The following is a 24983-nucleotide window of genomic DNA, read 5'->3' on the forward strand; positions in this document are numbered from 1 at the left end:
CAGTAATTTAAACTGCAGAGGCCACGAGGCTTCAGCTGCAGCTGGAAGATGCGCACACAGCTGTTGGGATGTGCTGCTGAGAGCAAGGCTGGGCCCTGCCAGGGCTGCTGAGCTCTGCTTTGAGCGAGGAGGGACAAGGAGCAGGTTTGGAGCTGGCATTGATCCCTGCCCACACTGTCCCAGCTATCACATCTCAGTTCCAGCTGCCAGGCTGCTCCTGGCACTGTGTCAGTGCACACCAGGGAGTCCCACCAGGATCCATCCACATCCTGTGGGTGTTTCCCAGCTCTCTGGTGGAAAGGTGATCCCCCCCTGCCTCCCCTTAACCGCTGGCTCATTTCATCTGCAGTTCTGTCTCTGCCTGAGCTGGCAGGTGCTGGGGTGGGTGGGACACATCGTGCCCAGAGCAGGGGCTGGGCAGGAGTGCCTCTGAGCCCTGCTGCTAACTCTGATCCTGCAGCTGTTACCATCAGCTGGATTTGCCTCTCTAGTGCTCCACAAGACCGGCTGGGCCAGTTCTGGGCCAGAGCTGAACCCCCCTTCTGCTCTCACTGCTCTGGGAGAGCTGCTGGAACCACCCTGGTCCTGTGGCTGCAGCAGAGGGCCCAGCACGCTCACAGCACTGCAGCTGCACTGTGCCAGCGAAGACTGCTCCAGGGGGATGCAAGCATGCAGCAATCTTCCAGGAAGAGCCCTTGGCCTCACATGGCTTTTCCATGCCAGCTCCACTTCACGTGGCTGCCGGGTGAGTCACACAGCCCAGCCAGGCTCCTCACTACCAGACTGGAGACAGGCAGGTCAGGCACTGCCACAAGGCTCAGCACCTCTCCTGGTTCCCTTCAACTGTCCCCTGCACAGCCCTGAGTCTCTGGAAGAGCAGGGGAATGAGGAAGAAGAGGGGAACCAACCCATCCACACAAGAAACAGATTTGTGCTCAAGGCTTAACTGGGTTGGCAAGACCCAGCAGGCTGAAATGTCCCTAGAACAAAGCCAGCAGCAGGAATGTGTCTTCTCCCTCCCTGGGAATAGGGCACATCCTTCCCCACAGCCCTGGCCCAGGGGGAGTCCCCAACCTGCTCTGCCCCACAGAAGAGCCAGCCCAGGTGTGCTGCGGCAGCAGTAAATAGACTGATTTTAATGCACATTACACCCAACATCACCACGGGAGGGACTCCTCCCCTCCCTCACAACCCTTCCAGGCATCAGCTGCAAAGCACAGCCACCCCTGGCCCTCCAGCTGCCGGCAGGGAAGCTGGCTTGGGCTGCTTCTCCATTGGCCGTGCCTCTGGCTTCAGCAGCATCCCCGCGGCTCAGCGAAGCTGTCGGGCTGGTCCAGCAGGGAAGCGCGCTTTTAGGCAGCAGAGCGGGTGAAGGCAGGGCCTTGGGCCAGGGAGAAAGCCCTAAGGCACATCAGAGCGGCTTTGGAGAGCCCAAAACTTCCAGGAGCCGGAGGCCGGGTCCCCCTCGGCGCACACATCTCAGTCTATCAGAAACTTCTCACCGTCTACGTCTCTCCCCGCGGAGCCCTTGCGCAGGGAGGGGAAAAAATCGGAGCGGAGGAGGCGGGAGAAATACATGAGGATCATGGCATCGAGCAGCAGGAGGTTGGCAGTGAGGAAGGCACCCTGGCCCTGCAGCTCCACGTGGCGGAGGAAGTAGCAGGTGAGGTAAGCCTGGGGCGCCAGGCGGAAGGCGAAGTACACCACCAGGTTGATGTATTTGTTGGCCTCGTAGAGCGCCGGGGAAGGCACGTTGCTCATCTTCAGCAGCATGCGCACCGTCAGGAAGATGTTGCTCACCTCCACCAGCAGCAGCAGCACCGCTGCCACCAGGAAGCGGCCTGTGATGATGAGCGAGACGAAGGCAGAGATGGCCTGGGACACAAACACACACACAGAGAACAGGGTCAGCTCGCCGTGCCCTGGGGAAAGTGAGTCCTTCCCTGCCCTCAGTGAGAGCACACAGTTCTCCCCACTGAGATCCCAGCAGGCACCTGAGAGCTTAGAGAAAACCAGAACCCCCAGGACCAGTTACACCTCCCCGTGCTGGGTTGAGCCTCCAGCTCTTCCCCCTCCCAGCTCCCAGCCTGTCTGGCTCCAGGCACTCGAAGCCGATGCTGGCAGGCGTCCTGCCCTCGCCTTGTTGGTGCAGAGCCTACCTGGCAGCCAGGGTGAGGCAGACACAAGGGCTCCAGCTTGCCCATGAAACCTGGGTGGGCTGAGCCCTGGGGTGTGTGGAACCCCCCCGTGCTGGTTATACTCACCATGGCATGGTGCACCAGGTACTCCCAAGAGGAGCGGGACTGATGGTTGAAGATGATGTCAAGGGTGTCGTGGATGAAATAGCCTGTGGGATGAAGGAGAGCGTTCAGAAGGTCTGGCTTGTGCATCGTGAGCCACTGTGGAAAGGAGCAGCAGCGAGGAGGAGGAGGGTGGTGTGACTGTTCTTCAGGTGTCAGAAACATCTCCACCCCGTCTGGCTATGGAGACACGGCCATTCCCTGGGGGTTGGCAGCCTGTGGGCTCCACGCTGTGATTAAGGCAGGAGGCATGGAGCTGCCCAGCCCTTGAGTCAGTGGCTCGTCCCGAGCCAGCATACCGGGCGAAGCTGAGCAGGGAGTGGGCAAAGTCCGGCGGGGTGGCTGCGGCCACTGCCCTGCCAGGCTCCTTACCTGAGGAAAAGCAGACCAGCAGGTGCCCTGAGACGCTGTAGCCGTCCTGGATGTCGGAGAGCAGCTCCGGAGAGTGCCAGAGGCTGCGAGTGAGGAGAGCAGGAAGCGGGTCAGCCTAGGCTCCGGGACGGGGAACACCGGGACCCCCTACCCCCTGCCCACTCCCCAGGAGCGCCCGGCTCGCACCGTGTGCAGCGTGCCCGCCGCTCCCCGCGCTGCCCTACCTGAAGAGGGCCCATAGCCCCGCCAGCACGGAGTGTGCGAAAGAGACGAGGAGATTCCTCCAGCGCCAGACGCGGCCGGGACGGCTCCTTACGGCGGCGGGCTGTGGCACGGCCAGGGCCAGGCGGCGCAGAGCCGCGAAGATCGCCACGCTGCCGCCCACCAGCGCCGCCGAGGCCGCCCGCCAGCCCGGGCCCATCGCGCCCAGTCCCGGCGGCGCGCGGCCGCGGGGCCACGCCCCATCCCCGACCACACCTTCGCTCCGGACACGCCCCCCGCATGCGCCAGCGGGGCCACGCCTTCCCATTGGGCACTCCCCCCCGCACTGGCCACGCCCCCTGCGTGCGCGCCTGCGCGGGGTTGGCTGCCGCTGAGGGGGCGTGGCTGCGGCTTTCATTGATAAGGGCGCGGTGGCCACGCCCCCCGGCCGTGTCTGTGTGTGTGTCTGTGTGTGTGTGTGTCTGTGTGTCTGTGTGTGTGTGTGTGTGTCTGTGTGTGTGTGTGTGTGTTTGTGTGTGTGTGTGTGTGTGTGTCTGTGTGTGTGTCTGTGTGTGTGTGTGTGTGTCTCTGTGTGTGTGTGTGTCTCTGTGTGTGTGTGTGTGTCTGTGTGTGTGTGTCTGTGTGTGTGTGTGTGTGTGTGTCTGTGTCTGTGTGTGTGTGTGCGCGCACGTGTGCGGAGCGTGGCGCACCTGGGCAGGTGTGCGGGGCTGCTGGGCGTGTTCCTGCTGGGCGGGCGGGGCATTGAACTGTGCGCCAAACACCGCCCGTCTGTACCGGGCAGCGCGGGAGGGTGACTGCAGCCTGTGCCTGGCAGACGTTGCACATCTGTGCTCGGCCCTGCACATCTGCCACAGTGCTGCACAGCTGGCGTGGGCTTCGCACATCTGTTCTGCGCCGTCTGTGTGTCCCCGGCACGGTGTGGCTGTCGCCGGGGGTTGCGGCTTATGGTGTCGGGGGAGGACGCCCGGGAAAACATTTGGAAAAGTAGTGGGAGCAGCCACAAACGCTCACCTCAAGGCATGGCGGGGGGGCTGAGGCACTCAGAGGTGCCCCCTAATACCAGGCTGCAGTAGGATAAGACTGAAAGGCGGTGGGATCCTGATTCCTGCGTGGGGGTCCTGCCCCATCGCTGCCCCACGCTGCAGGGCGCCGGCTTGCGCCATGGGGCTGACCCCCCCTCCCCGGTGAGCCGGGCTGGCTGTCGCTAGATGGCAGCAGGGCCACGTGGCAGTGCCACCACTGCCATTCTGTCACTGTCCCCACTCCAGGACAGAGGCCACCCCTCCTGGGTGCAGGGCAGGATCCGCTTCCACGCTATAGCCGCCATCGCGCCCGGTCTCGGGGATGCTCGTGGTCCTGGGGGATCTAAAGCAGGTCTGGGGGGCCATGGAGGGGACTCGTGCCCCTTGTGCTGGCCCCGCAGCAGCGCAGTCCCCGCAGTGGGTGCCCCTCCCGGCTTGGGGCTGGAGGCTGCTGGGGACACCGCCGCTCTATGTGCGTGCGGGGGGTCCTGCTGGCATCCCGCAGTGTGGGCGGGCACTCCAGCGCACCCCAAACCTCTCTGCCCCGTCTCTCTCTCTCTCACACTCAAGAGGGTCTGGCTGCCGGTGGAACTGGGGTGTCACCCAAGCGGGGGTGGCGTTACCCCCCGACCGAACCACGGAGCCCCCCGGCCGTACACAGCCGTACACAGCGGCGCGGTTTGTCCGCCCGCGGCCGCCGTAGCAGCGCGGAAGTGTCTCCATGGAGACGGGAGGAGCCGGGCCCAGGGATGGAGAAATACGAGCGGATCCGGGTGGTGGGGCGAGGGGCCTTCGGGTGAGGGGCGCCGGGGATGGGCGATGGGGACGGCTACAGTCTTTGTACCTCCGGACGGGAGGCCTTTGAGCCGCTTCCCTGGGGCAGCGAAGCGCTTGTGGCCACGGCAATGCGGGGTCGGCCGGGGTGTGGCACCTGGGGGGACATGGCACAAAGTGTGTGACACCCCGGGGGGACATGGCGCAAAGTGCGTGACACCACGGGGCGCGGGGATTGCGGGCGACCTGTGTCACCCCAGGGTGATGGCCAGGCCCTTTGCTGTGTCCCCCTCCCCGCGCTGAGGCCCCGTCCCTGTCCCCGCAGCATCGTGCACCTGTGCCTGCGCAAGGCCGACCAGAAGCTGGTGATCCTGAAGCAGATCCCGGTGGAGCAGATGAGCAAGGATGAGCGGCTGGCAGCGCAGAACGAGTGCCAGGTCCTCAAGCTGCTCAGCCACCCCAATGTCATCGAGTACTACGAGAACTTCCTGGAGGACAAGGCGCTCATGATCGCCATGGAATACGCCCCAGGTGGGCCCTGCTGTCCCCTACAGTGCCTGTAGCTGCTCCCTGGGCAGGTCCAGGGCATGCCAAGCACTTGGCTCTCTTTGGGTCAAGCACTTTGTGCTCCTTGTAACAATCCTGGCTTTGCACCCCCAGGAGACCAAGCCTGTCTCTCTTGAGGAGACATTTTTGTAGAAGAGTATCTGTGGTTCTTGATGGACACCAGATTGACCATGAGCTAGGTCACCAAGCATTGATGCAGGTTGTGGAGTCACCATCTTTGAAGATACTCAAAGGATTCTGGTCCTGGACAAGCTCAGTGGCTCTCCTTGAGGAGTGACCTCACAAGGTCCCTTCCAAGCTCAGCCACTCCATGATTATATGCCTTACACCTGCTGACCATATCCAAAACAAGGAGATTTCAAACCCCTCTGTCCCTGATCAGCATGCTACCATCTGCCCTGCCTCAGGTTTCAGCCACATTTCCCTGTGTCAACTCTGTTGGCCCCACATTTCTAACAAGGTTTCCTGTGGAGTTTCAGATGAAATCAACATTTGCATGAGGGTTTGCTAAAATCTGTATGTGAGCCCTGAATCTGGACCTCCCCTCCTGACAGGGGCCTCTCTGTGCCACGTGGTCTCTTGGACTGCAAGAATTCTGCTCTGCAGAACAGGCTGATCTTGTTCTGCCGTGGAGGTTTATGTCCTCTTCCAAGAGCTGTAATTTTAGTGTTTCTTTTCCTGCTTTTGATAATGTATCAACGATAACTGGCTGTTTCTTCCTCCCACCAACTGCGCTGCCGTTGTTCAGGAGCATTGGAGGATGTGCTGCTTATCCCAGCAGGATGTGTTTATCCCACATGCTTGCCTTGTTAGGATGCCAAAATGGCAAAATCCCCCCAGTTTTAGGCCAGGTTTGTGCTGTCCTGTGCCCACAGCCCTTTGTTTGCTCCTTGCAGGGGGCACTCTGGCAGAGTTCATCCACAAGCGCTGCAATTCCTTGCTGGATGAGGACACCATCCTGCACTTCTTCGTGCAGATCCTCCTGGCCCTGCACCACGTGCACACCAAGCAGATCCTGCACCGTGACCTGAAGACCCAGAACATCCTCCTGGACAAGCACCGCATGATCGTCAAGATCGGAGACTTTGGCATCTCCAAAATCTTGAGCAGCAAGAGCAAAGCCTACACAGTGAGTGGCAGGGCAGTTCTCACCCCCTGGCAGCACACTGGGAATTCTGGATTTGGCTCACAGTAATCTCTGGGAAGTGGCTTTAGGCAGTGCTGCTTCGTTCCGTGGCTGATATCTTCATGGCTGAGTTTGCTGTGGCTCTGTGGGCTGCAGAAAAGTAAAAGTTGGGAGAGGATGAGGTGTCTGAGTCCATGGTGAGGGCAGGCAGGGTGGCTCTTGCTGGGGGTGGTGTTTGCAGACTCGTCTGACACATCCTTAGCAAATAAATTCCTGCCTGTGCACTCCCATGCTGCCTTAATCTCCTTTCTCTGCTTGACATTTAGTGTCTCTCCCCACCTGGGCTAATCTGACCAGATGTTTGTATCACGCTCTGGGCTCTGATTCTCTCAAGTGGATAGAAGCTAAATTAGAGGCAATCACTGTATGTGTCACTGGAAAGGCAAATCCTCTTGTTTTTCACTGAGATTTTCAGGCAGCTGTTGATGCCAAGGGAACAAAAGCCCAGCTCTGTGGAGCTTTGCTTGGTGGTGTTCCAGCCAGCTCTGCACCAAACCTCCCTCTTTCCACCTCTCTGCCCCAGTTTCACTGCGCTGTGGTAAATTTTTGTCTCTTGTAGGTGGTGGGAACTCCGTGCTACATCTCCCCAGAGCTCTGTGAAGGGAAGCCTTACAACCAGAAGAGTGACATCTGGGCCCTGGGCTGTGTGCTCTACGAGCTCGCCAGCCTCAAGAGGGCTTTCGAAGCTGCGGTAAGAGCTGTGCGGTTTACACGTAGCACAGAGAGCCGTGGCCTCTCACAGAGGTGAAAATGTGTGCTGGGATCACTTCTCTGTGAAGGCAGAGGGCAGTGCTGAGAGCTCCTTCCTCCTTGGCCTCGCCCCTGACTGCCCAGCCTCTGTTTTTGTGTTGTTTTCTCTCCAGAACCTTCCTGCCTTAGTGCTGAAGATCATGAGTGGGACGTTTGCCCCGATCTCAGATCGGTACAGCCCCGACCTGCGGCAGCTCATCCTCAGCATGCTCAACCTGGATCCTTCCAAACGGCCCCAGCTGAACGAGATCATGGCCCAGGCCATCTGCATCCGGCCCCTCCTCAACCTCTACACAGACGTGGGCAGCGTCAAAATGAGGAGGCAAGTGACACTGCCACCTCAGTGTCCCTTGGGAGGGGCTGCCACAGCCCACAGCATGGCTGACCAGCTGACTGCCTCCCTTCTGAGCTCCAAAGGGAGCATTTTCCCAATGCCACGCTGCTGTGCTGCCTAATGTGCAGCTGCTGCTGGCTGAGCTCGGCCCAGGGGCTCAGAGCCAGGCAGGTGCCATGGCAGGTGTGGGCTTGTCATCACAGTGACAGCAAACAGAGCATGGTGAGCACAGGGGGAAGTGAGCTGGTGCCAGCTCTCCTCTCTCGGGTTGTTTAAAGCAGTGCTGGGAGTGATTCCACCCGTGGCTTCTGCTGTAGCTCTGCCCAGATTCTGTGATCCAGGGCTCTGCAGGACATTAAAGGCTGGGTTTTGGTTTGACAGGCCTGAAAAACCCTTGGCTCCGGTGCCCACAGTGACCCACAGCCGGACAGAGGGACGGGCAAGCAGTGCCAGGCAGAGGGGTGAGTTCTGGCATGGTGTGTCCAACTCAGCTCCATTTGGAAACACCCTTTCCTTTGGATGACACGAGTCAGAGAGGCACTCAGGGTTCTGGAGAGAGGAACTTTAGAAATCTCACCTTCCCTGAGCTCTGAAGGAGCCCTGCAGCCCCTTGAACCCGCACGGGTCTGGCTCTGGCAGCTCTGCTGGCACCTGCACTGGCTTCTGCTGTCACTTTTCCCGTGGGAGGAGAGTCAGGGATGCACATGAATGATTTCTGTGTGCCCCACAGGTGCCCGATGTGGTTCAGGCAGGACAGGAATCCCCCCTCCCCTGTCCTCCATCTACACGTGGGGCAGTGGCATCACCACCCCCCTGCGCCTGCCCATGCTGAACACTGAGGTGGTGCAGGTCTCTGCTGGCAGGACACAGAAGGCTGGGGTCACCAAATCTGGGAGGCTCATCCTCTGGGAGGTGAGTGACAGGGAAGCTGGGATGTGAAGCCTTGGATGTGTGATTCCTGTGAAAAAGGCATTTCTGCTCACTCACAGACCCTGGCACTGCCTCCTCCAGGCCTGCAGTCCCAGCCAGGGTGTGGGTAATGCTGATAAGCCTGTGGAAGGGGTTCATCAGTGTTCTCCAAACCAGCTCTTCCATGGCTTCTCTCCACCAGGCTCCTCCCATGGGTTCTGCTGGGGGTCCTTCTCTCCCAGGAGCCACTGAGCAGCTCCAGCCTCAGTTTGTGTCCCGCTTTCTGGAGGGCCAGTCAGGAGTGACCATCAAACACGTGTCCTGTGGTGATCTTTTCACAGCCTGCCTCACAGGTGAGCTGCTGCCTTCTGCCTCCACCTGCCTGACTCCCAGAACCCCCTAAAACCCAGTGGGAGTGCCTGGGGAGCCTGCTCAGAGAGGAACCAGAGAGGTGCTCTGGGCTGGGGTGACACAGAGGCCTCTGTGGCCTCTCATGTAGCATCAGTTGGGAATGAGAAAGGGCAAACATAGTCCTCCTGTGATGCCACACTGGTCAACTTGGTCCCAAACTGGTGTAGGGAGGGCTGCAAACAGTTGGACTTAGGTGATTGATCTTAAAGGTCTACATTATTCCATGATTCTATGAAATCTCCTGTGCTTGTTGTCCTGGTTGCATTGGTGTCACCTGAAACCAGAACTGAGTGGGGACTGCAGTGTGAGGAGAATATCTGTCACATACTCTGTGAGTGTGACATGGGCACATGCAGTGACCAGCAAGGACTGATTTCACAGTGAGGAGTCAGTGTGAGCTGCTGCAGGGCTGGTTGTCCTCACACTGCAGGAAAGCTGGGTTTGAAGCCCCCTCAGAGCAGCCCAGCAAGTGTTCTGGTTGGAAGTGGAGCACACACACCAGTCCAAGGCCATGTTTGTGGAGCAAAGCCCTCCCAGTGGTCCTGTGGGAGCTCTGTTTGTTCTTCTCCTGGGGGTCAGAGCAGCAAACAGCAGATACACAGTGGGCAAACTCCATGGGCATGTGTTTATCCTACCTCCCAAGGAGTTTCCTGCCACCTCTGTGCTGGGCAGCTGCTCAGGGACTGCCTCTGTGACTTTAACACCTTGACAGACCCTGGGGTTCTCAACTCCTGCCTACACAGCTGCAGCAATGTTATCTCAGTGCTCTTATCACTGCTGTTTCTTTGTCGAGCCGTTGCAGCACGGTGAGGCTGCAGCTCTCTGGGAGCTCCTACAGCTCTCTAGGAGCTCCTACAGCTCTCTGGGAGCTCCTACAGCTCTCTGGGAGCTCCTACAGCTCTCTGGGAGCTCCTGCAGCTTTCTGGAAGTTCCTGCAGCTCCCTGGGAGCTCTCTGAAGGCTCTGTGACCCCTGCAGCTCGTTCTGAGTCACAGTGGGTCCAATGTCCTGGGAGCCACGGCCACCCCTCAGCTGTGTCACCTTGCAGGGCCTCACGTGTGCCTTGCAGGGCCTCCCATGTGCCACTGACAGGGCTCCTTTCTGCTCCTGCAGACAGGGGGATAATCATGACCTTCGGCAGCGGCAGCAATGGCTGTTTGGGGCATGGAAACTTCACGGATGTGAGCCAGGTTGGTGGAGAGGTTGCTGGGTGTGCTTCTCCCCTGGGATGAAGGATGGATCGTGGCTTCTGCACCACGTGAGGGGGCTCATCCCAGCTCCAGGGATGTGCATCCCAGGCATGCTCTGGCATCTGACCCCCTCCCCCTCCTCTCCCTGTCACTGCGGGTTTTAAAAGACCCAACCTGCCTCTCTCTTTCTCTGCCTCCCCTACACAATGATCCCTTTGAGCGTGGGGGAAGTCAAGAGCTGCCTTGTGGTTGCTGTTGGCAGGCTCCCAGCTTGGAGCCTGCCTCCAATCACACACCTGCCTGCTTCACTCTTGGCCTGCAGCTGCCAGGGTTCACTGAGAAAAGTTATTTTTCAAAGGAGCCAGTATTTAAAGAAGAGCTGTGTGTTTCCGATTGGCTCGGAGCACTGGGGCTGAGGGCTCATTGCTCCCTTCCAGCTCCTTCCTCGGATGTGGCAGCAGCCCATGGCTCCCAGCCGAGCCCGGGGACTGGTGCCATTTGTCACTGTGGTCAGCTGGCCCGTTTGTTCCTGCTCCTCCCAGAGCTGAGCTGCTCCCTGCTTATGGCTGGGGAGGGGAGCCCAGTTGGAAGCAGCAGCCAGATCCCAACAAACGGTGCTTTTCACTGGAGGATGATAATGAGTATGAGGCGAGGTGTCAGATCTAACAGCAGGTCACAGCAGGGGCCGGGTGAAATGTGGAGATCCTGCTCCCTCCACCCCCTAATGAATCCGAGCCGTTAACTCACTGCTCCTCTGAGCCAACACATCCTGCACCAAGCCCCTGCCTGCTCAGAGCAGGCGTTCACAGCCCCTGGCACTCCCCACATGGGCAGGGGGGCGAATCCCAACCCTTGCTGAACTTCTTCCCTCTCCAAACTCTCGTGCTGGCTGCTTTCTTCCGCCCCAGAGATGTTTGCATTATCTTCTGTGCTGTGTGCACGTAGTCTCTTATCCCTTTGAAGACTGGAACAAAAAAAAACCAGAAATTTCTCTGTTGTTTGTGTTGGATGAACACTGGGATGCTGCCAGCGCTGTGTTGAGTCTGGGGGGGCCGGGTGGGAGGGGTGGGAGCAGCCGGGCAGGCTGGGAGGTCTGGGCTGACGGCTGCTGCTCTTCCCCTGCCAGCCCAAGATTGTGGAGGCCCTGCTGGGCTACGAGATGGTGCAGGTGGCCTGTGGTGCATCTCACGTCCTGGCGGTCTCCAACGAACGGGAAGTGTTTGCCTGGGGCAGGGGGGATAACGGTAAGAGAAGTCTGTTTTGCAGAACAGGGCTCGTGCCTGTTCCCGCTCCCCTTGCTGGCCCTGCTTGCCCACAGTCCCCTCCAGATGTGCCAGGGTGGGTGGCTGTGGAGGAGCTGCAGCTGTTTTGCTGCATACCAGGGTCCCTGTGCTTTGGGTTTTGCTGCTTTCTGGGATCCTGAGCTGGGCTCTTGCAGCAGCTGTGTCAGTGCTGCTCTCAGTGGGGCTGTGCTCAGGGTGTGTTCCCATCAGCTGTTCCCTGCTCTGTTCCTCCTACCAGGTCGGCTTGGGCTGGGCACCCTGGAGTGCCACAACTGCCCCCAGCAGGTCACAGTCCCTCCGGAGCACGAGGCTCAGAGGGTCATCTGTGGCATCGATTCCTCCATGGTGCTCACAGTGAAGAACCGGATTCTTGCTTGTGGGAGCAACAGGTAAGAGGGGTGAGGGTCCATGCCCCACATTTTACTCTCCTGGGCCTGTCTGTGTTGTGACCAAGGGGCTCCAGAAGACATCCTTGTGTGATCCCAGAGATTTTCCCTGTGCAGGTGTAACAAGCTGGGCCTGGACCGGATCAGCTCAGCAGAGGAGCCTTCCCCAGAGGACCAGGTGGAGGAGGCCACTGTGTTTGCGTGTGCCCAGTCAGCCCCCTTGAACCAAGAGCCCATTGTGTGTGCTGACATTGGTACTGCACATTCAGCTGCTGTCACAGGTGAGAGTGTGTGCCCACATTCTGAGAAGGGGGACACCTGCATTTTCCCTGTCTTCCTTCTGCCTGTTTCCCATGGACAGTCTCTCAAGAGACACCCTGCTCCCAGTGCTGAAGCTCTGTGGAGCAGGATGCTCAGCCTGGAGACAGCAAAGAGCTTCTAGGGTTTCAGTGTGTCCCAAGTGACAGCCAGTTGTGTCTCTTCTCTCTGCTGTCAGCCTCTGGCCACTGTTATGCCTTTGGCAGCAACCAGCACGGGCAGCTGGGCACCAACTCCTGCCGCAACAGCCGCGTGCCCCACCTGGTTGTGGGGCTGGAGACCATGAAGGTCACCGTGGTGGCTTGTGGAGATGCCTTCACTGTGGCCATTGGAGCAGGTGAGGCTGAAGGCCCCATGTCCTGGGCTGCAGGAGGCCAAGGCAGGTGTGCAGTGAGGTGTTTAAATCCCTCTGCAGATGGTGAGGTGTGCACATGGGGGAAAGGAGCCAGGGGACGCCTGGGCAGGAAGGATGAGGAGACAGGAGTGCCAAGGCCAGTGCAGCTGGAGGAGACACATCCATACCTGGTGACCTCTGTTGCCTGCTGCCACGGGAACACACTGCTGGCAGTAAAGCGTGAGTAAAGGCTTTGTGCCTGTGATTCTGCCATGAGGACCCAGCCAGACTGGGGCTGTGCTGAGTAACCCTGGCATGTAAGCTCACTGTTATTCTAGTCCTCCTTGAGCTGTAGATGAATAGAAATAACTTCAAGCCCAAAATAATTCCCCTACTTCCCTTCAACTCTGTGACACTGCCTCTCCCACTGGGCAAGGGGAGCAAAGGGATGGCAGAGGCTGTCTGGTGCACTCCCAGACAGGTAGGCTGGCCAAGCTACCCTGCCAGCGGTCCACTGAGTATCCAAAAAGAGCAGCTCTCTAATTGATGCTGCTGAAATAGAAGCTGAGATTTGAGGCGTCATTTTGGCTGCTGCCTTGCCATTGTGGTTTGGAAAAGATAGCAATGGTTTTGTGGTTCCTCTCTGCTGGGGCCAAAGGCAGCATCGTGGCTGGGTTAAAACGTGCCCATGGCATGACCTGCCCTTCCTGCCTGGATGCACAACGGGAGCCTGGCCCAGACTGCTGCAGGGGCCTTTCTTCCTCCTGTGCTGGGCTGATGATGGCCTCAGCCTGGGCTGAGGGATTCCAGCCCCAGCCCACTTCAAGGAGGCTAATTACAGCCCTGAGGGGAGGAGGCCTGGCTGACAGCCCCAGAATCGGCCCTGGCTCTGTTCCTCCCCTGCAAGTGCCCAGCTCTCGTGTGATGTTTGCTGCCACGTGAAGGGGCAGGGAATGGCCGAGTCCCCAGGCTCGGGAACAAGTAGGGCATTTGTCATGGCAGTAAAAGGGTTTTGTCTCTGCAGGAAGACTGCAGGCTGCTCTCCCCTTCCGCTGCTCGAGTTGCCCTGCACTCTGTGGCAGCTGGTCTGTGGGCTCCCACCTGCAGCACTGTAAGAGCAGGGACTGAGTGTGTACCCCCACTGCTGTCCCAAAACCTTGTCCTGTCCCAGTACCAGGAGTGCAAACTCAGCAGTGTGAGGGCAGCAGCCTTGCCTGCCCCAGCATCCCTCAGCAACCAGCGTGCAAAAAAGCACTGAGAGCTCTGTAAAGAGCTGAGATTTGGGCTTTCACGCAGCTCAGTCTGCCTGGAAATTTCTCCAGCGAGAACACGAGGTCTGGTGACACATGTGATGTCATTGCTGCTGTGATCTGGCCTGGGAGGGTGCTGGCACAGGCAATCTGCACTCTACCTTTGGGGTGGCTGTTCTGCTCCTCCCATGGGACCAACTCCACTTTTGACTGGCTTGGGCTGCTGCCCAGGTTATCATGAGCTCCTGCTGCTCCCTTCTCTCAATCCCACTGCAAACAGAATAACTGGGAGAAGCCAGGCTGGAGAGGAGGAGAGCACAAACCTCAAGAGATTGCATTTTGTCCTACTGGGTGTTGCCTTGCTTGTGCCACTGCTGAGGTCTTGCAGTGGCTTCCTGTAGGGAAGAGGACAGGGATTTTGGTGCCCATCTGTGGGATATCAGGCTTGTGTAGGGCAGAACACTTCTTGTAGCTTCATCAAAGTGGGGCTTCCAGCTAAATCTCAATCTTTTCTCTTTTTGTTTCAGCTGTCGTGGAGGAGTCGCCTTCCCAGTGAGTGAGAGCAGCCACATCCTGCTCTTCCTGCTGCCCACGGTGGCCTGGCTCCAGAGCTCCTCAGCTGCACTCTGAAGGCAGCAGTCTGGAAACAGAGAGCTCCTAACGATGGTTCCCAAGGAACCAGAGCTGGTCTCACTTATTGAGTTGTCACTGTGATCCTCCAGTGCCTGAGAGTCACTGCCCTGGACGTGCCCAGAGCTCTGGTGCTGCCTTCAGGGGGTCACACCGTGCCTCTTCCCCTCCCTGCTGGAAGTGCCTGTGTGGAAGAGTGAGGAGCACAGAGGTTGTTTTCCTCTGTGGAAACTGTTTCTGGTTACAAAGCCCAGGCTGACAGCTCCGTGTCTGAGAGAGCTGTCAGCCTTTGCACAGCAGCGTCTGGAGTCGGGGCCCCAGGCGCTGTGCTGGGTGACTAAATGCAAACCTCTTTGCTAATTAGAGAAGTCTGTCCTTTCCCATCCCCCCCTGAAACGTTTTACCCATTTATTGAGCACACTTTGGATGGTCCTGCCTGCACGGCTGGCCGAGCTCTGCACGAGCAGCCTCCCTGTGCTGCACAGCTCTCCCCAAATGCTGCCTGGAGCTTTCCAATTACAGCCTCCCCTGGCCCCAGGAGCTCGCTGGAGGATCCTCCAGCTGACATTTGTCCTCAGGCTCCTCAGTCCTGCTGCTGACCGGCTCACTGGCTCCCAGCTGAGCTAGGGAAGGCAGCAAAACACAGCCAGTGATTGTCAGTACTTGGAAGTTTTTTAACCCAGTTTTGTTGAGGGAGCTGATGAGTTTCCACCAGGGGTCTTAGTGGGCAGGAGAAGCACATCCATGTGTTATGGACAGGAGTCACGTTTTTTGTCTCCAGAAGGGTCGTTTCCTTTCCTTTACTTTTTTTCCTCTTCTTTTCTTTTTTTAACTTACATTTGCCCTGGGCCATTTTTTGATGAGCTTCTGTCTCTGATCTGTCTGACATTGCAAATGCTCTTGCCTTTCACATCCATCTTTGTGCTGTTGCCAATCTGTTGTGTATAAAGTCGGTGCTTTCATAAGCTGGCTGAGATGAAATCTCTCTAATTATTTTTGTGATTCTTTCCTGTTTTCAATGAGGGAAACCTCGACGGGCTCTGGTAAAAGCCAACTGATCCCTCTGTCATGTGGAAGGTAATGAATTTCTGCAGCTCTCCTGCCCATCCTTCCCTCCCCTTGCAGGCTCCAGCTGGGGAAGGGAGCAGGTCCCGTCCGGCCGGGAGAGGCGTGTGCAGCCCTGGCTGCAGACACAGCCTCCCTCCCTCCCTCTTTGGCTCCTGGCAGGGTGGGTGCATGGGTTTTCCCCTGCCTTTTTTGTTTCTTGTGGAGCTGCCTTTTCAGGCGGTTACACCCTGCAATCCCAGGAAGCCGACTGGAACTCAAAGGTTCTGCCAGTCCTTTGGCACTTTCCTGTGCTGCAGGTTACAGACACAGCTCAGCGCGGTGTCGGGGAAGGTGCTTTCCCTTCCCAGACCAACCTGGGCACCAAAGTGGTTGCAGGGCTGGGTTCAATTGCCTCAAAGCCTCTCTGGGCCACTGCCTGTGTGGAGCTTGCAGCAGCTCCAGCTCCTTCCAGCATCAGATTTCTCTTGCCTGTGTGTTGTGCAGAGCTCTCATGGCTCCCCTCGCCCCACACCACATCCCATAGGAAGGGGCTGGTGCTCCTCCTGCAGCCTGGCCAGGGCTGAGGGTTGGCTGGGACAGCAGCAGACAGGACAGAGGTCTAACACCCTTTGTCTTGTCAGTAGTGGCACCAAAATGCCACTGCTTCAGGAACTAAACTCTTCCTGCTCTGGCTGGGCTGCCAAATCCAGGGGTGCGGCCCCCACCTGCCTCCTATCAGTGCGCTGGTGTGAGGTGAATGATTTTATGGCTTAATGACACCTTTGCACTGCACTGCTGGCACTGGAGGTGTCACCAGCCTAAATATTGGGATCCTTTGCTCCAGACTGGGCAAACCAGTGTGGACCAGTGCCCTTTGTGCTGGGCTGGGGGCTCCGGGGAGGGCTGGAGCCCTCGGGGTTTCACAGCCTGGGCTCTCCACACAGGAGTTCAGCTGTGGAGCCCAGCGAGATCATTTGAATAATTTAATACCGGGCTGTGACCAAGCCTAGAGAGAGGGTAAAGGAAACAAAGAGGCCCCCAGCCCCGAGCAACAAAAGCTCCTGCAACGACAAGCCGAGGCATGTCCGTGCTGCCGGAGGCAGAGAGCAGCCCGGGCAAATAGGCCACTTGCATTCCTCACGTCTGCTGCTTTGTTTCCCTGCAGAAGCTCCCGGTGAAATCTGCAGGTCTCGGGGCTTCTCCCTTTGTCCTTTTTTTGTTCCCGTGTTGTGTGGGGCTGCTGGTGGATCGGTGTCCCCGCGGCTGTTCCTGCCGAGGAAAGGCAGGGCTGGCGGGGAGTGATGTGGGGTGAGGCTGCCTGGTCCCCGTTTGTGCATCCTGGTGCGGGTCCCCTCTGGCCATTGTCACCCACAGCAAGGCTGTCCCTGTTCCAGACCAGATCCTGCTGACTCGGGGCCATTACTGTAGCAGGAAACTGCCTGCTGATCCCGCAGCTGATTTATTTTGATTCCGGCACCTCTGCCGAGGCCGTATCCTCATTCCCACGAGGCTTAGGCAGGAGGTGCGGCCGCTGTCCGTCTGTCCGTCCGCCCGGATCCCTTACCCCTGCCCTCCCCGGGCACGAGGCCCCGGCAGCCGGGAGAGGAGAGGAAAGGAGTCCCCACTCCTTTCCCTGCGGCGAAAGGCTCCACCTTAACTTGTTTAGAAGCCGGAGCGTCGGTTTTGTGTCCCTCCAGTTTGAGTGAAATAGAAGGCGGAGGGATGGAGCAGCAGGGAGAGGCTGGCGAAGAGGACGAGAGGCCTCTCCGAACTCAAATGGTTTCAAGAAGCGACCCATCATGGGAGACAGGGAACATACCACCTCCACAAAGGGAATTGCCCCGAGTGTCGCCTTTGTGTGAGACAAATGCCTGGCTGTGATGTTGAGTGCGGGGAGGGCTTTGCTCGGGGAGAGGGGAAAAGGAGGGATCTTTGTTTGCAGGGTCTGACACCTCCCCACCGCCCTGCCGGCACAGCCAGCACCTTCTGATGGCTTTGTCAGCTCCTGGCTAATTAGCAGAGATGCTCTTCACTGAGGTTAGGGAAGAATAATTTTAAAACATCAAAGAGAAGCAGTAAATAATGATAAAAGTCGGCTGTTTCATGGTTGTCATCGGAGGCACAGGCTGCCTGTGTTTACAGGACTGATGTGTCCTGTCTTTGGAGTCCCATCAAGGACCCGTCCTATTGGCCTGAACCTTGTCCCACAGTCGTGTCCAGGAACAGTTTCCAGTCGGGGCCAGGTCACAGCGTGTCAGGGACAGTGTCTGGGTTGTGCCTATCTCTGGTTGGAGACAGCCTGTCTCCGGGCTCTGCTGGCACAGAGTGGCAGAACCAGCTGGACCATGGGGCTGCTGCCCTGGGGGTGCCACAGCCCTGAGCAAACCCGGCCGGGGAGCACCTCAACCCCAGCTCAAGGTGGCTGCTGCTCCCCTCTGCTCTCTGTACGGTTGTTTTTACCTGTCGGGTTTCCAGTATCACTGGGAGCTGGTTAAAGTTTAGCTCAGTGCTCTCCATCATCTGAGCGCAGCCTCACATCTCCTGGTAAATCCCCTGCTCAGTGCTCAGTGTACCCCAGTACAAGGTTCCCTGATATTTGGGAGCCCCAGCGCAGCTCAGAACAAGCTGCCATCCCTCAGGGTAACCCCAAAAATGAGCCACCCATCCCTTCCCTGGCAGCTCTGGCAGCGAGCAGGCTGCATCCCTCCGGGCTGCTGCAGGGTTTTATTTTAAGCAGAGCCTCTCAGGGAGAAGGGTAACGTGAGCTCCTTGAGTGACAAGTGATAGAGCTCGACTTGCTCAGCGTGTCCCCCAGGAATCCCTCTCCTCTGCCATTTGCTAATTGAAAACTGCTAACATTTGGGTCTGGAGCAACTGCCGCCCTTAATGGGAAGCTGGCTGGAGCGAGCGTTGGTGGGACTAACACATGCTCACAGCCTGTCATCTGCTCGGCTCCATCTCTGGGGAAAGGGGCAAATACTCCCATATGCTGCTCTGATTTCTCAAAGAGTGACGAGGGGGCTGGAGCCAGACAGATTTGCTTTTATTCTCCCTCCTCCAGGCTTTTGCTCAGTTACAAACCGTGGCTGGAGGGAGGCTGTGAGCCTGGGGTGTGAGTTCCCAGTGAGACAAAGCCACAGGAGCGTGTGTCCCCTCGTTCTTGTGGTGTGGAGGGCTCAGGGCAGCCCCTTCATGTCCTGCTGTGGGTGATGGCTGGGATATGAGCTGCTCTGTGGTGGGAGCAGGCCTGGGGGCTGTATCCCGCCTCCAGCCTGCTCAGGGGCACAGCCGTGCCCTCGGGCTGCCTGCAGGAGTGTGGCACCCCTGGGGACACCTCTGAGTCAGGGAGGGCATGCAGGGACAGCGAGGACACGGCCGTGCGTGCCCGCAGAGCCCCGGGCCGGGGGAGGCTGCAGGGGTGAGGGGGCCGTGTGTGATGTGATGCTGATGCTCCCCAAACTCCTGCGGTGGCGTTCCCAGTGTGGCGGGTACCAAACCCACCAGTGGGGTGCTCCCCATGTCCGTAGGGTGCCTGTCCCCATGTGCTGCCCCCCAAACCCCTCGGAGGGGCTGTCCCCGGAGCGATGCTCCCCGAGCTCCCGGGATGCCGGAGGGGCTGTTCCCCCTGCGATGCTCCCCAGGATGCCGGCACCGCTCCATCCCCCCCGTGCGGCGGAGGCGGGGTCGGGCCGGGGGGCGGTGGCGATGCCGGTGCCGTCCCCCGTGGCGGGGCGGGCTCGGGCCGGTCCCACCGCCCCGTCCGGCCTCCGGGCGGAGCCGGGCACGGAGCGCGGAGCGGAGCGGGCGCGGGGCGGCGGCGGCGGCGGCGGCGGCGGAGGAGGGATGCCGGGCTACGACTACAAGCTGCTGGAGCGGCCGCGGCGCCGGGTGCTGTGCCCGCTCTGCGGGAAGCCCATGCGGGAGCCCGTGCGCGTCTCCACCTGCGGCCACCGCTTCTGCGACACCTGCCTGCAGGAGTTCCTCAGGTGAGACCCCGCTGGGTTACTCCGCGCACCCCTTCCCCCGTGGGGTGCCCCGGTCCCGCACCGACCGCGCCGCCCGATGCGGGGCTCCGTACCCCGGAATGCACCAGGGGTGCTCCTCGCCATGGCCACCCCCCATCCGCCGCCGGGCCCGGGGTGCGGTGTGCCGGGGTGCCCCGAGAGGAGTGCGGGGTGCCCCGGGCCCGGGAGGGAATGCGGGGTATCCCGGGAAGGGGCGCGGGGTGCCCGGGGGGTGCGGGGGTGCTGCGGAGAGATGCGGGGTGCCCGGGGGTGCTCCGGGCAGGGAACGGCTGCCGTGTGCCCCAGGAAATGTGCGGGGTGCTCCGGGGAAGTTGCGGGGTGCCCCGGGCTGCCTCGGGCCAGGGAAAGGTGCGGGATGGGTGCCCGGCGGTGCCCCGGGGCAGGGAGCGGGTGCGGGGCGCGCCCAGCCCGTGACAGCCGCCCCGCGGGTGCAGCGGCCCGTGGCCCCTCTCGCTGAGGAGGAGGAAGAGGAGGGCCCGGTGAAGCCCGGAGCGGCGAGTTTCGAGAATCGAGCTTAACCCCTTCCTGCCCCGGCCCCGCCGCAGGAAGTGGCCGGGGGTGCTTTTGGGGAGGGGTGTACGGCCAGTCCCGGTGTCCCCGCGCCCACGGGTGAGCGCGACCCGGCCGTGTGCGGGGAGTGAGGAACCGGAGCCGCTTCCGAGCCCCGCGGTTTGGGACGCCCGGTACCGGAGCAGGGGACGCGTGCGGGGCCGGTGCTGTCCCGGTGCCGTCCCGGGGGTCCCGCGGGGCACGGCCAGGGGGTGCCAAGCGGTGCCAAGCGTCACCCCGGGCCTTTCCCCGCCTTTCCCAGCCGGAGCGACCTTCGCCCGGGGACAGCTCACGGGCACCACCGTCACCGGGGCCGGTTTCTGTGAAACCGGGCGTGCCCCGGGACACGTGTCAGAGCGCATCTGTCCCCCTGCTCCCCCGCACCTTCCTGACGGGGGCAATGGCCTCGGGGGTCCCCCCCAATGAGAACAATGTGTTTGCTCAGGATCAGTGTGGGGCTCCCATGGGCTGAGCCATCCAGCCCCACCGCGGTGCCGGGGGGTGCCGAAGGGTACCGGGGGGTACCGGGGCTCCCACCCCATCACCTCGCTGTGCCCCAACACGCCGTGAAGGTCAGAGGCAAGGACGGTCCCCCCGGGTGCTGCCTCAGCACATTCCCTGCCCGGCCAAGCGTGAGGAATGGGGAGGCTTTGTCGGGGATTAGGCGCTGGCTTCGGGTCATCGTCCCAATTCCCCGCCAGCCCCAGCACCCCAACACCGGGCACGGGGTGCGGGCACAGCCTGGCAAGGCAGCAGAGTGATCCCAGCCACGAGGCAGTGCCACGGGTTCAGAGCCCGGCCCTGTCTGCGAGCACCTTATCTCGGTGTATGGATCCACCTTATCTCGGTGTATGGATCCACCTTATCTCGGTGGATCCCTGATGACTCCCACAAAACCACCTGCCACAAACAGAGTGGGCACGTGTCTCACGTGGGTCACACCCCACGGTTCCTGGCGTTCCTGGGGTTCCTGGGGTTCACTTGCACTCCCAGCTCAGCGCTGGTGGCCGCAGGGGACACGGCCAGGCAGCCCCGGCTGGCGCGTGCCCGGCGGCACTGCTGGCACTGCTGGCTCCGTCCTGGTGTCTCACATCCACTTGGCAGCTCCTGTCGAGGCCACACCAGCGCCTGCCAAGGGCTTGCGGTGATTATATGGGCACAAGGATGTCCTGCCCGGACAGCTTTGTCCAGTGTCACCTCAAAGAGAGCAGAGCCACAGGGTCCCTTTGTGTGCCTGCTGCATGTCCCTGTAGGCAGCACCTGTGGTCTCCCACCCCAGTGTCCATCAGGGATGGTGCATGGACACCCTCTCCTCCCCTGGGCACAGTGATGTGTGGGCCAGAGGTGATGGTGACTCCTGGCCAGCCGTGTCACAGGCCAGGCTGCCTTTTGGCTGGGTCCTTGTGTCCACTTCATGCTGCTCCTTTGTCCTCAGGGACAGCTCTCAGGAGGAACAGCCCATCCTGGGGGCCCAGCAAGATGGGGACCCCTCAGGGGGGCTGCCTGTCCCCCTGTCCTGACTCACCGAGGTGGCTGCTGGGGCCGTTTCCTGTGGAGCCCCAGGGCTGCACATCTGGCGCCCAGCTGTTGCCCTCCCCCACCTCCCCTGGGCCCCGGCACCTGGGGCTGCGAGGCCGCCCCGGCCCTGCCCTGCCGGCCCCTCCTGGCCACGGCCCCCTCCTGGCACCCTCCTTAATCCCAGGGGCCGGACGGGATGGGCCCGGGGCTGCCGGGGCTCCAGATGGTGCCACGCTGGCTGGCGGCTGCCCAGGCCCCTGGGGACCGGGCCGGGGGTGGGGGGCGGCCTGGGGGGTGTCTGGCGGGGGCATTTCCCAGCTCAGACAGATGGAGCAGGATTAGAGCCGTGGCTGCCCCAGGGTGGCGGCTGGGTTTGGTACAGGGTGAGTGCTCAGCAGTGCAGGGACAGCAGCAATGTCCTGGGGTGGGATGGCAGGGACGGTGGGACATCGTGGCTGTGTCCTGGGGTGGGATGGCAGGGACCCGTGGGACATCGTGGCTGTGTCACTGGTGATCCTGAGTGACCCTGAGCCTTCTGTGTCTTGCAGCGAAGGCGTCTTCAAGTGTCCGGAGGATCAGCTGCCCCTGGACTACGCCAAGGTGAGCCTGGCACAGGGATGTGTCCCCTGCTCCAAGGGGGCATCCCCACCCAGGGGCTGTCCCCAGCTCAGCACAGCGCCTGGCACAGCCCTGCCAGCCTGGCACGGGCGCCCGGGCGGAAGCAAGAGCCCTTTGTGCCGCGGGCCGGGAGCGGAAACCAGCTCCCGACAAAGGGTTCTTGTTGGTGTGCCCGGGGGGATCCGGCCCCGGGCAGCGTGCCCAGGGCTCCCAGCCAGGCTGTGCCAGGGGCTCTGTGCCCCCACAGCCGGTGCAGGATGCTGATACCCCCCTGCTGCCCCTGCAGATCTACCCCGACCCCGAGCTGGAGGCGCAGGTGCTGAGCCTGGCCATCCGCTGCATCCACAGCGAGGAGGGCTGCCGCTGGAGCGGGCTCATCAAGCACCTCCAGGTAGGGCCTGGCAGGATGGGGAGGGCAGAGTTGTACCCTGAGGCCTCCCCATCACCATCCCTGTGTCCCCCAGGCCCATCTTGGCACCTGTGGCTTCAACGTGATCCCGTGCCCCAACCGGTGCAGCGCCAAGCTGAGCCGCCGGGACCTCCCCGAGCACGTCCAGCACGGCTGCCCCAAGCGCAGGGTCAAGTGCGAGTTCTGCGCCAGCGACTTCACTGGGGAGGCCTTCGAGGTGGGCACTGGGGGGGGGACACTGTGGGGGACACTGTGGGGGACACATCATGGTGGGGACAGGCTTGGTGGACATGTGGTCATTGTGCCCTCTGGCTGTGGGGGCTCCGTGTGTCCTCACCCCTGTCAGGGCTGGCTGGTGAGGGCAGCCAGAGGGTGATGACACCGTTGTGGTCCCCAGGGCCACCAGGGCACGTGTCCCCAGGAGAGTGTGTACTGTGAGAACAAGTGTGGGGCCCGCATGATGCGGCGCCTGCTGTCCCAGCACGCCCTGGCCGAGTGCCCCAAGCGCACCCAGCCCTGCACCTACTGCTCCAAGGAGTTCGTCTTTGACACCATCCAGGTGAGATGGAGCCCACGGGGACCCTCACCCTGCCAGCTCCCAGCCCCAGCTGACCCCCGGCCTCTGTGCCTCCCCAGAACCACCAGTACCAGTGTCCCCGGTACCCCGTGCCGTGCCCCAACCAGTGTGGGACACCCAGCATTGCCCGGGAGGACGTGCCCACCCACCTCAAGGAGAGCTGCAACACTGCCATGCTGCTGTGCCCCTTCAAGGAAGCTGGCTGCAAGCACAGGGTGAGTGCTGTCCCTGTGACCAACCTGCCCTGGCATCCTTGGGCATGGGCTGCTGTCCCTGCTGTGTCACAACACCCCCACACCGCCCTGACATCTGTCCCATCCCTTGTGCTCAGTCCCATCCATGTGCCTCCATGACCTCACCCCTGTGTTTGCCACCCAAATGTCACCCTGCCACCCCAACCAGTGATCCCTGTGCCACCCCATGTCCCCTGTGCCAGTACACCATGCACCAATGACATCTGCATGTTATGCCCATGGTACCTCCCTCTCCTGTCCCGTGTCCTCCTGTCCCATGCTCATGTCCAATGCCATCCCCACGTTATCCCCACTGTATCTCCCTCTCCCGTCCCCGCTGTCCCTGCCACCCTCCTGCTGACGGTCCCGCTGTCCCCACAGTGCCCCAAGCTGGCCATGGGCCGGCACCTGGAGGAGAGCACCAAGACCCACCTGGGCATGGTGTGTGCCCTGGTGAGCCGGCAGCGGCAGGAGATCCTGGAGCTGCGCCGGGACGTGGAGGAGCTGTCGGTGAGCAGCGACGGGATCCTCATCTGGAAAATCGCCGACTACGCCCGCAAGCTGCAGGAGGCCAAGGCCCGCAGCAACTACGAGTTCTTCAGCCCCCCGTTCTACACCCACAAGTACGGCTACAAGCTCCAGGTGTCGGCGTTCCTCAACGGCAACGGCAGCGGCGAGAGCAGCCACCTGTCCGTGTACATCCGCGTGCTGCCGGGCGAGTACGACAACCTGCTCGAGTGGCCCTTCTCCTACCGCGTCACCTTCTCCCTGCTGGACCAGAGCGACCCCTCGCTCTCCAAGCCCCAGCACATCACCGAGACCTTCCACCCCGACCCCAACTGGAAGAACTTCCAGAAGCCGGGGGCCTCGCGCAGCTCCCTGGACGAGAGCACCCTGGGCTTCGGCTACCCCAAGTTCATCTCGCACGAGGACATCAGGAAACGGAACTACGTGCGCGACAACGCCATCTTCATCAAAGCCTCCGTGGAGATCCCCCAGAAGATCCTGGCCTGAGCCCCGGAGGGGGACAGGGTGTGACTGGGGTGCCCACCCAGGGGTGCCCCGGGTGGTGCTGAGCCCCTGCCCGCAGCCGGTGCCCCGGCTTGGGGACGCTGCTGTGGCACTGTGGTGGCTCTCAGGACAGGCAGGGATGGGGCTGCTCCCGCGTCCCTCCCGGGGCTGGCACTGTCCTGCAGCCCCTTCTCAGGTGCCAGGGGGTGCCGGGGGGCTGGGCCCTCTGAGCCCCTCCCCGAGGTGCCCACCAGCCCCCACCAGCCTCGCTGGGGAGCCTGCAGGACCCCACTGGCCAGAGCCATATTTTGTAAACTGGTGCTTCCCAGGTTGTTATTTATTACCCCGGGCTGGGGCTGCTGCCCCCTCCCCACATTTTTTTCTTTTCAATAAACTTTTCTTGTATTTATTATGGCCGCCTGAACCTCCTTCCTTTGCCTGCCGGGGTGGGGATGGCAGCACCGGGGGATGCTCCTGGGTGCTGGGGGGCACGGAGAGGGGTAATCCCTGACCCACATCCCGGCGGCAGACGGGCTCAGATGGAGCCGGTTAATTCGGTAATCACCGGCAGCAACAGCGGGGATGTGTCGGGCTGGAGGAGCCGCCAGCCCCGGGGGGCTGTTCCCTGCACGCCCCCTCGGTCCCATCAGCCCCTCATTAGCGCTGGGTAATTAACGCCCCGGGGGAGGGCGGCATCCCGAGCACACAGGGGTGGGCGATGGTGGGGGGCGCTGGGGCAGACTGGGGGGGGTCGGGCTG

General features: G+C 61.0%; 3 protein-coding genes across 3 annotated transcripts; 2 read left to right on the top strand and 1 right to left on the bottom strand.

Moving 5' to 3' along the window:
• Positions 1–1110: 1110 nt before the first annotated feature.
• On the bottom strand, positions 1111–3149 carry TLCD1 (TLC domain containing 1). Its single transcript, XM_059486983.1, has 4 exons — positions 2897–3149; positions 2673–2755; positions 2265–2347; positions 1111–1875 (listed from the first exon to the last, which is right to left on the bottom strand). Exons 1-4 carry the CDS (start codon positions 3091–3093, stop codon positions 1480–1482), a joined length of 759 nt encoding a protein of 252 aa, XP_059342966.1. The 5' UTR covers positions 3094–3149; the 3' UTR covers positions 1111–1479.
• Positions 3150–4652: 1503 nt separating this feature from the next.
• Positions 4653–15207, top strand: NEK8 (NIMA related kinase 8). The gene is made up of 15 exons (XM_059486937.1): positions 4653–4712; positions 5016–5221; positions 6154–6386; positions 7003–7134; positions 7307–7515; positions 7909–7988; positions 8258–8439; positions 8639–8789; positions 9960–10036; positions 11163–11280; positions 11558–11708; positions 11823–11986; positions 12202–12360; positions 12439–12597; positions 14135–15207. The coding sequence occupies exons 1-15, from the start codon at positions 4666–4668 to the stop codon at positions 14161–14163; spliced, it is 2097 nt and encodes a 698-aa protein (XP_059342920.1). The 5' UTR covers positions 4653–4665; the 3' UTR covers positions 14164–15207.
• A 3920-nt stretch (positions 15208–19127) lies between these two features.
• TRAF4 (TNF receptor associated factor 4) lies at positions 19128–24634 on the top strand. The gene is made up of 7 exons (XM_059487028.1): positions 19128–19270; positions 21925–21976; positions 22281–22385; positions 22459–22620; positions 22801–22962; positions 23040–23195; positions 23595–24634. Exons 1-7 carry the CDS (start codon positions 19128–19130, stop codon positions 24225–24227), a joined length of 1413 nt encoding a protein of 470 aa, XP_059343011.1. The 3' UTR covers positions 24228–24634.
• Positions 24635–24983: the final 349 nt, after the last annotated feature.

The sequence above is a fragment of the Ammospiza nelsoni genome, chromosome 21 (assembly GCF_027579445.1).
Source record: "Ammospiza nelsoni isolate bAmmNel1 chromosome 21, bAmmNel1.pri, whole genome shotgun sequence".
NCBI classification, from domain to species: domain Eukaryota; kingdom Metazoa; phylum Chordata; class Aves; order Passeriformes; family Passerellidae; genus Ammospiza; species Ammospiza nelsoni.

Coding starts and splice junctions, on each gene's coding strand:
- NEK8 (XM_059486937.1), top strand. CDS start 4,666: ATGGAGAAATACGAGCGGATCCGGGTGGTGGGGCGAGGGGCCTTCGG. Junction 5,222..6,153: donor CGCCATGGAATACGCCCCAG/GTGGGCCCTGCT, acceptor TGCTCCTTGCAG/GGGGCACTCTGGCAGAGTTC. Junction 7,989..8,257: donor AAGCAGTGCCAGGCAGAGGG/GTGAGTTCTGGC, acceptor TGTGCCCCACAG/GTGCCCGATGTGGTTCAGGC.
- TRAF4 (XM_059487028.1), top strand. CDS start 19,128: ATGCCGGGCTACGACTACAAGCTGCTGGAGCGGCCGCGGCGCCGGGTG. Junction 19,271..21,924: donor TGCCTGCAGGAGTTCCTCAG/GTGAGACCCCGC, acceptor TGTGTCTTGCAG/CGAAGGCGTCTTCAAGTGTC. Junction 21,977..22,280: donor TGCCCCTGGACTACGCCAAG/GTGAGCCTGGCA, acceptor CTGCCCCTGCAG/ATCTACCCCGACCCCGAGCT.
- TLCD1 (XM_059486983.1), bottom strand. CDS start 3,093: ATGGGCCCGGGCTGGCGGGCGGCCTCGGCGGCGCTGGTGGGCGGCAGC. Junction 2,756..2,896: donor GGGCTATGGGCCCTCTTCAG/GTAGGGCAGCGC, acceptor CCTCACTCGCAG/CCTCTGGCACTCTCCGGAGC. Junction 1,876..2,264: donor ACCTGGTGCACCATGCCATG/GTGAGTATAACC, acceptor TTTGTGTCCCAG/GCCATCTCTGCCTTCGTCTC.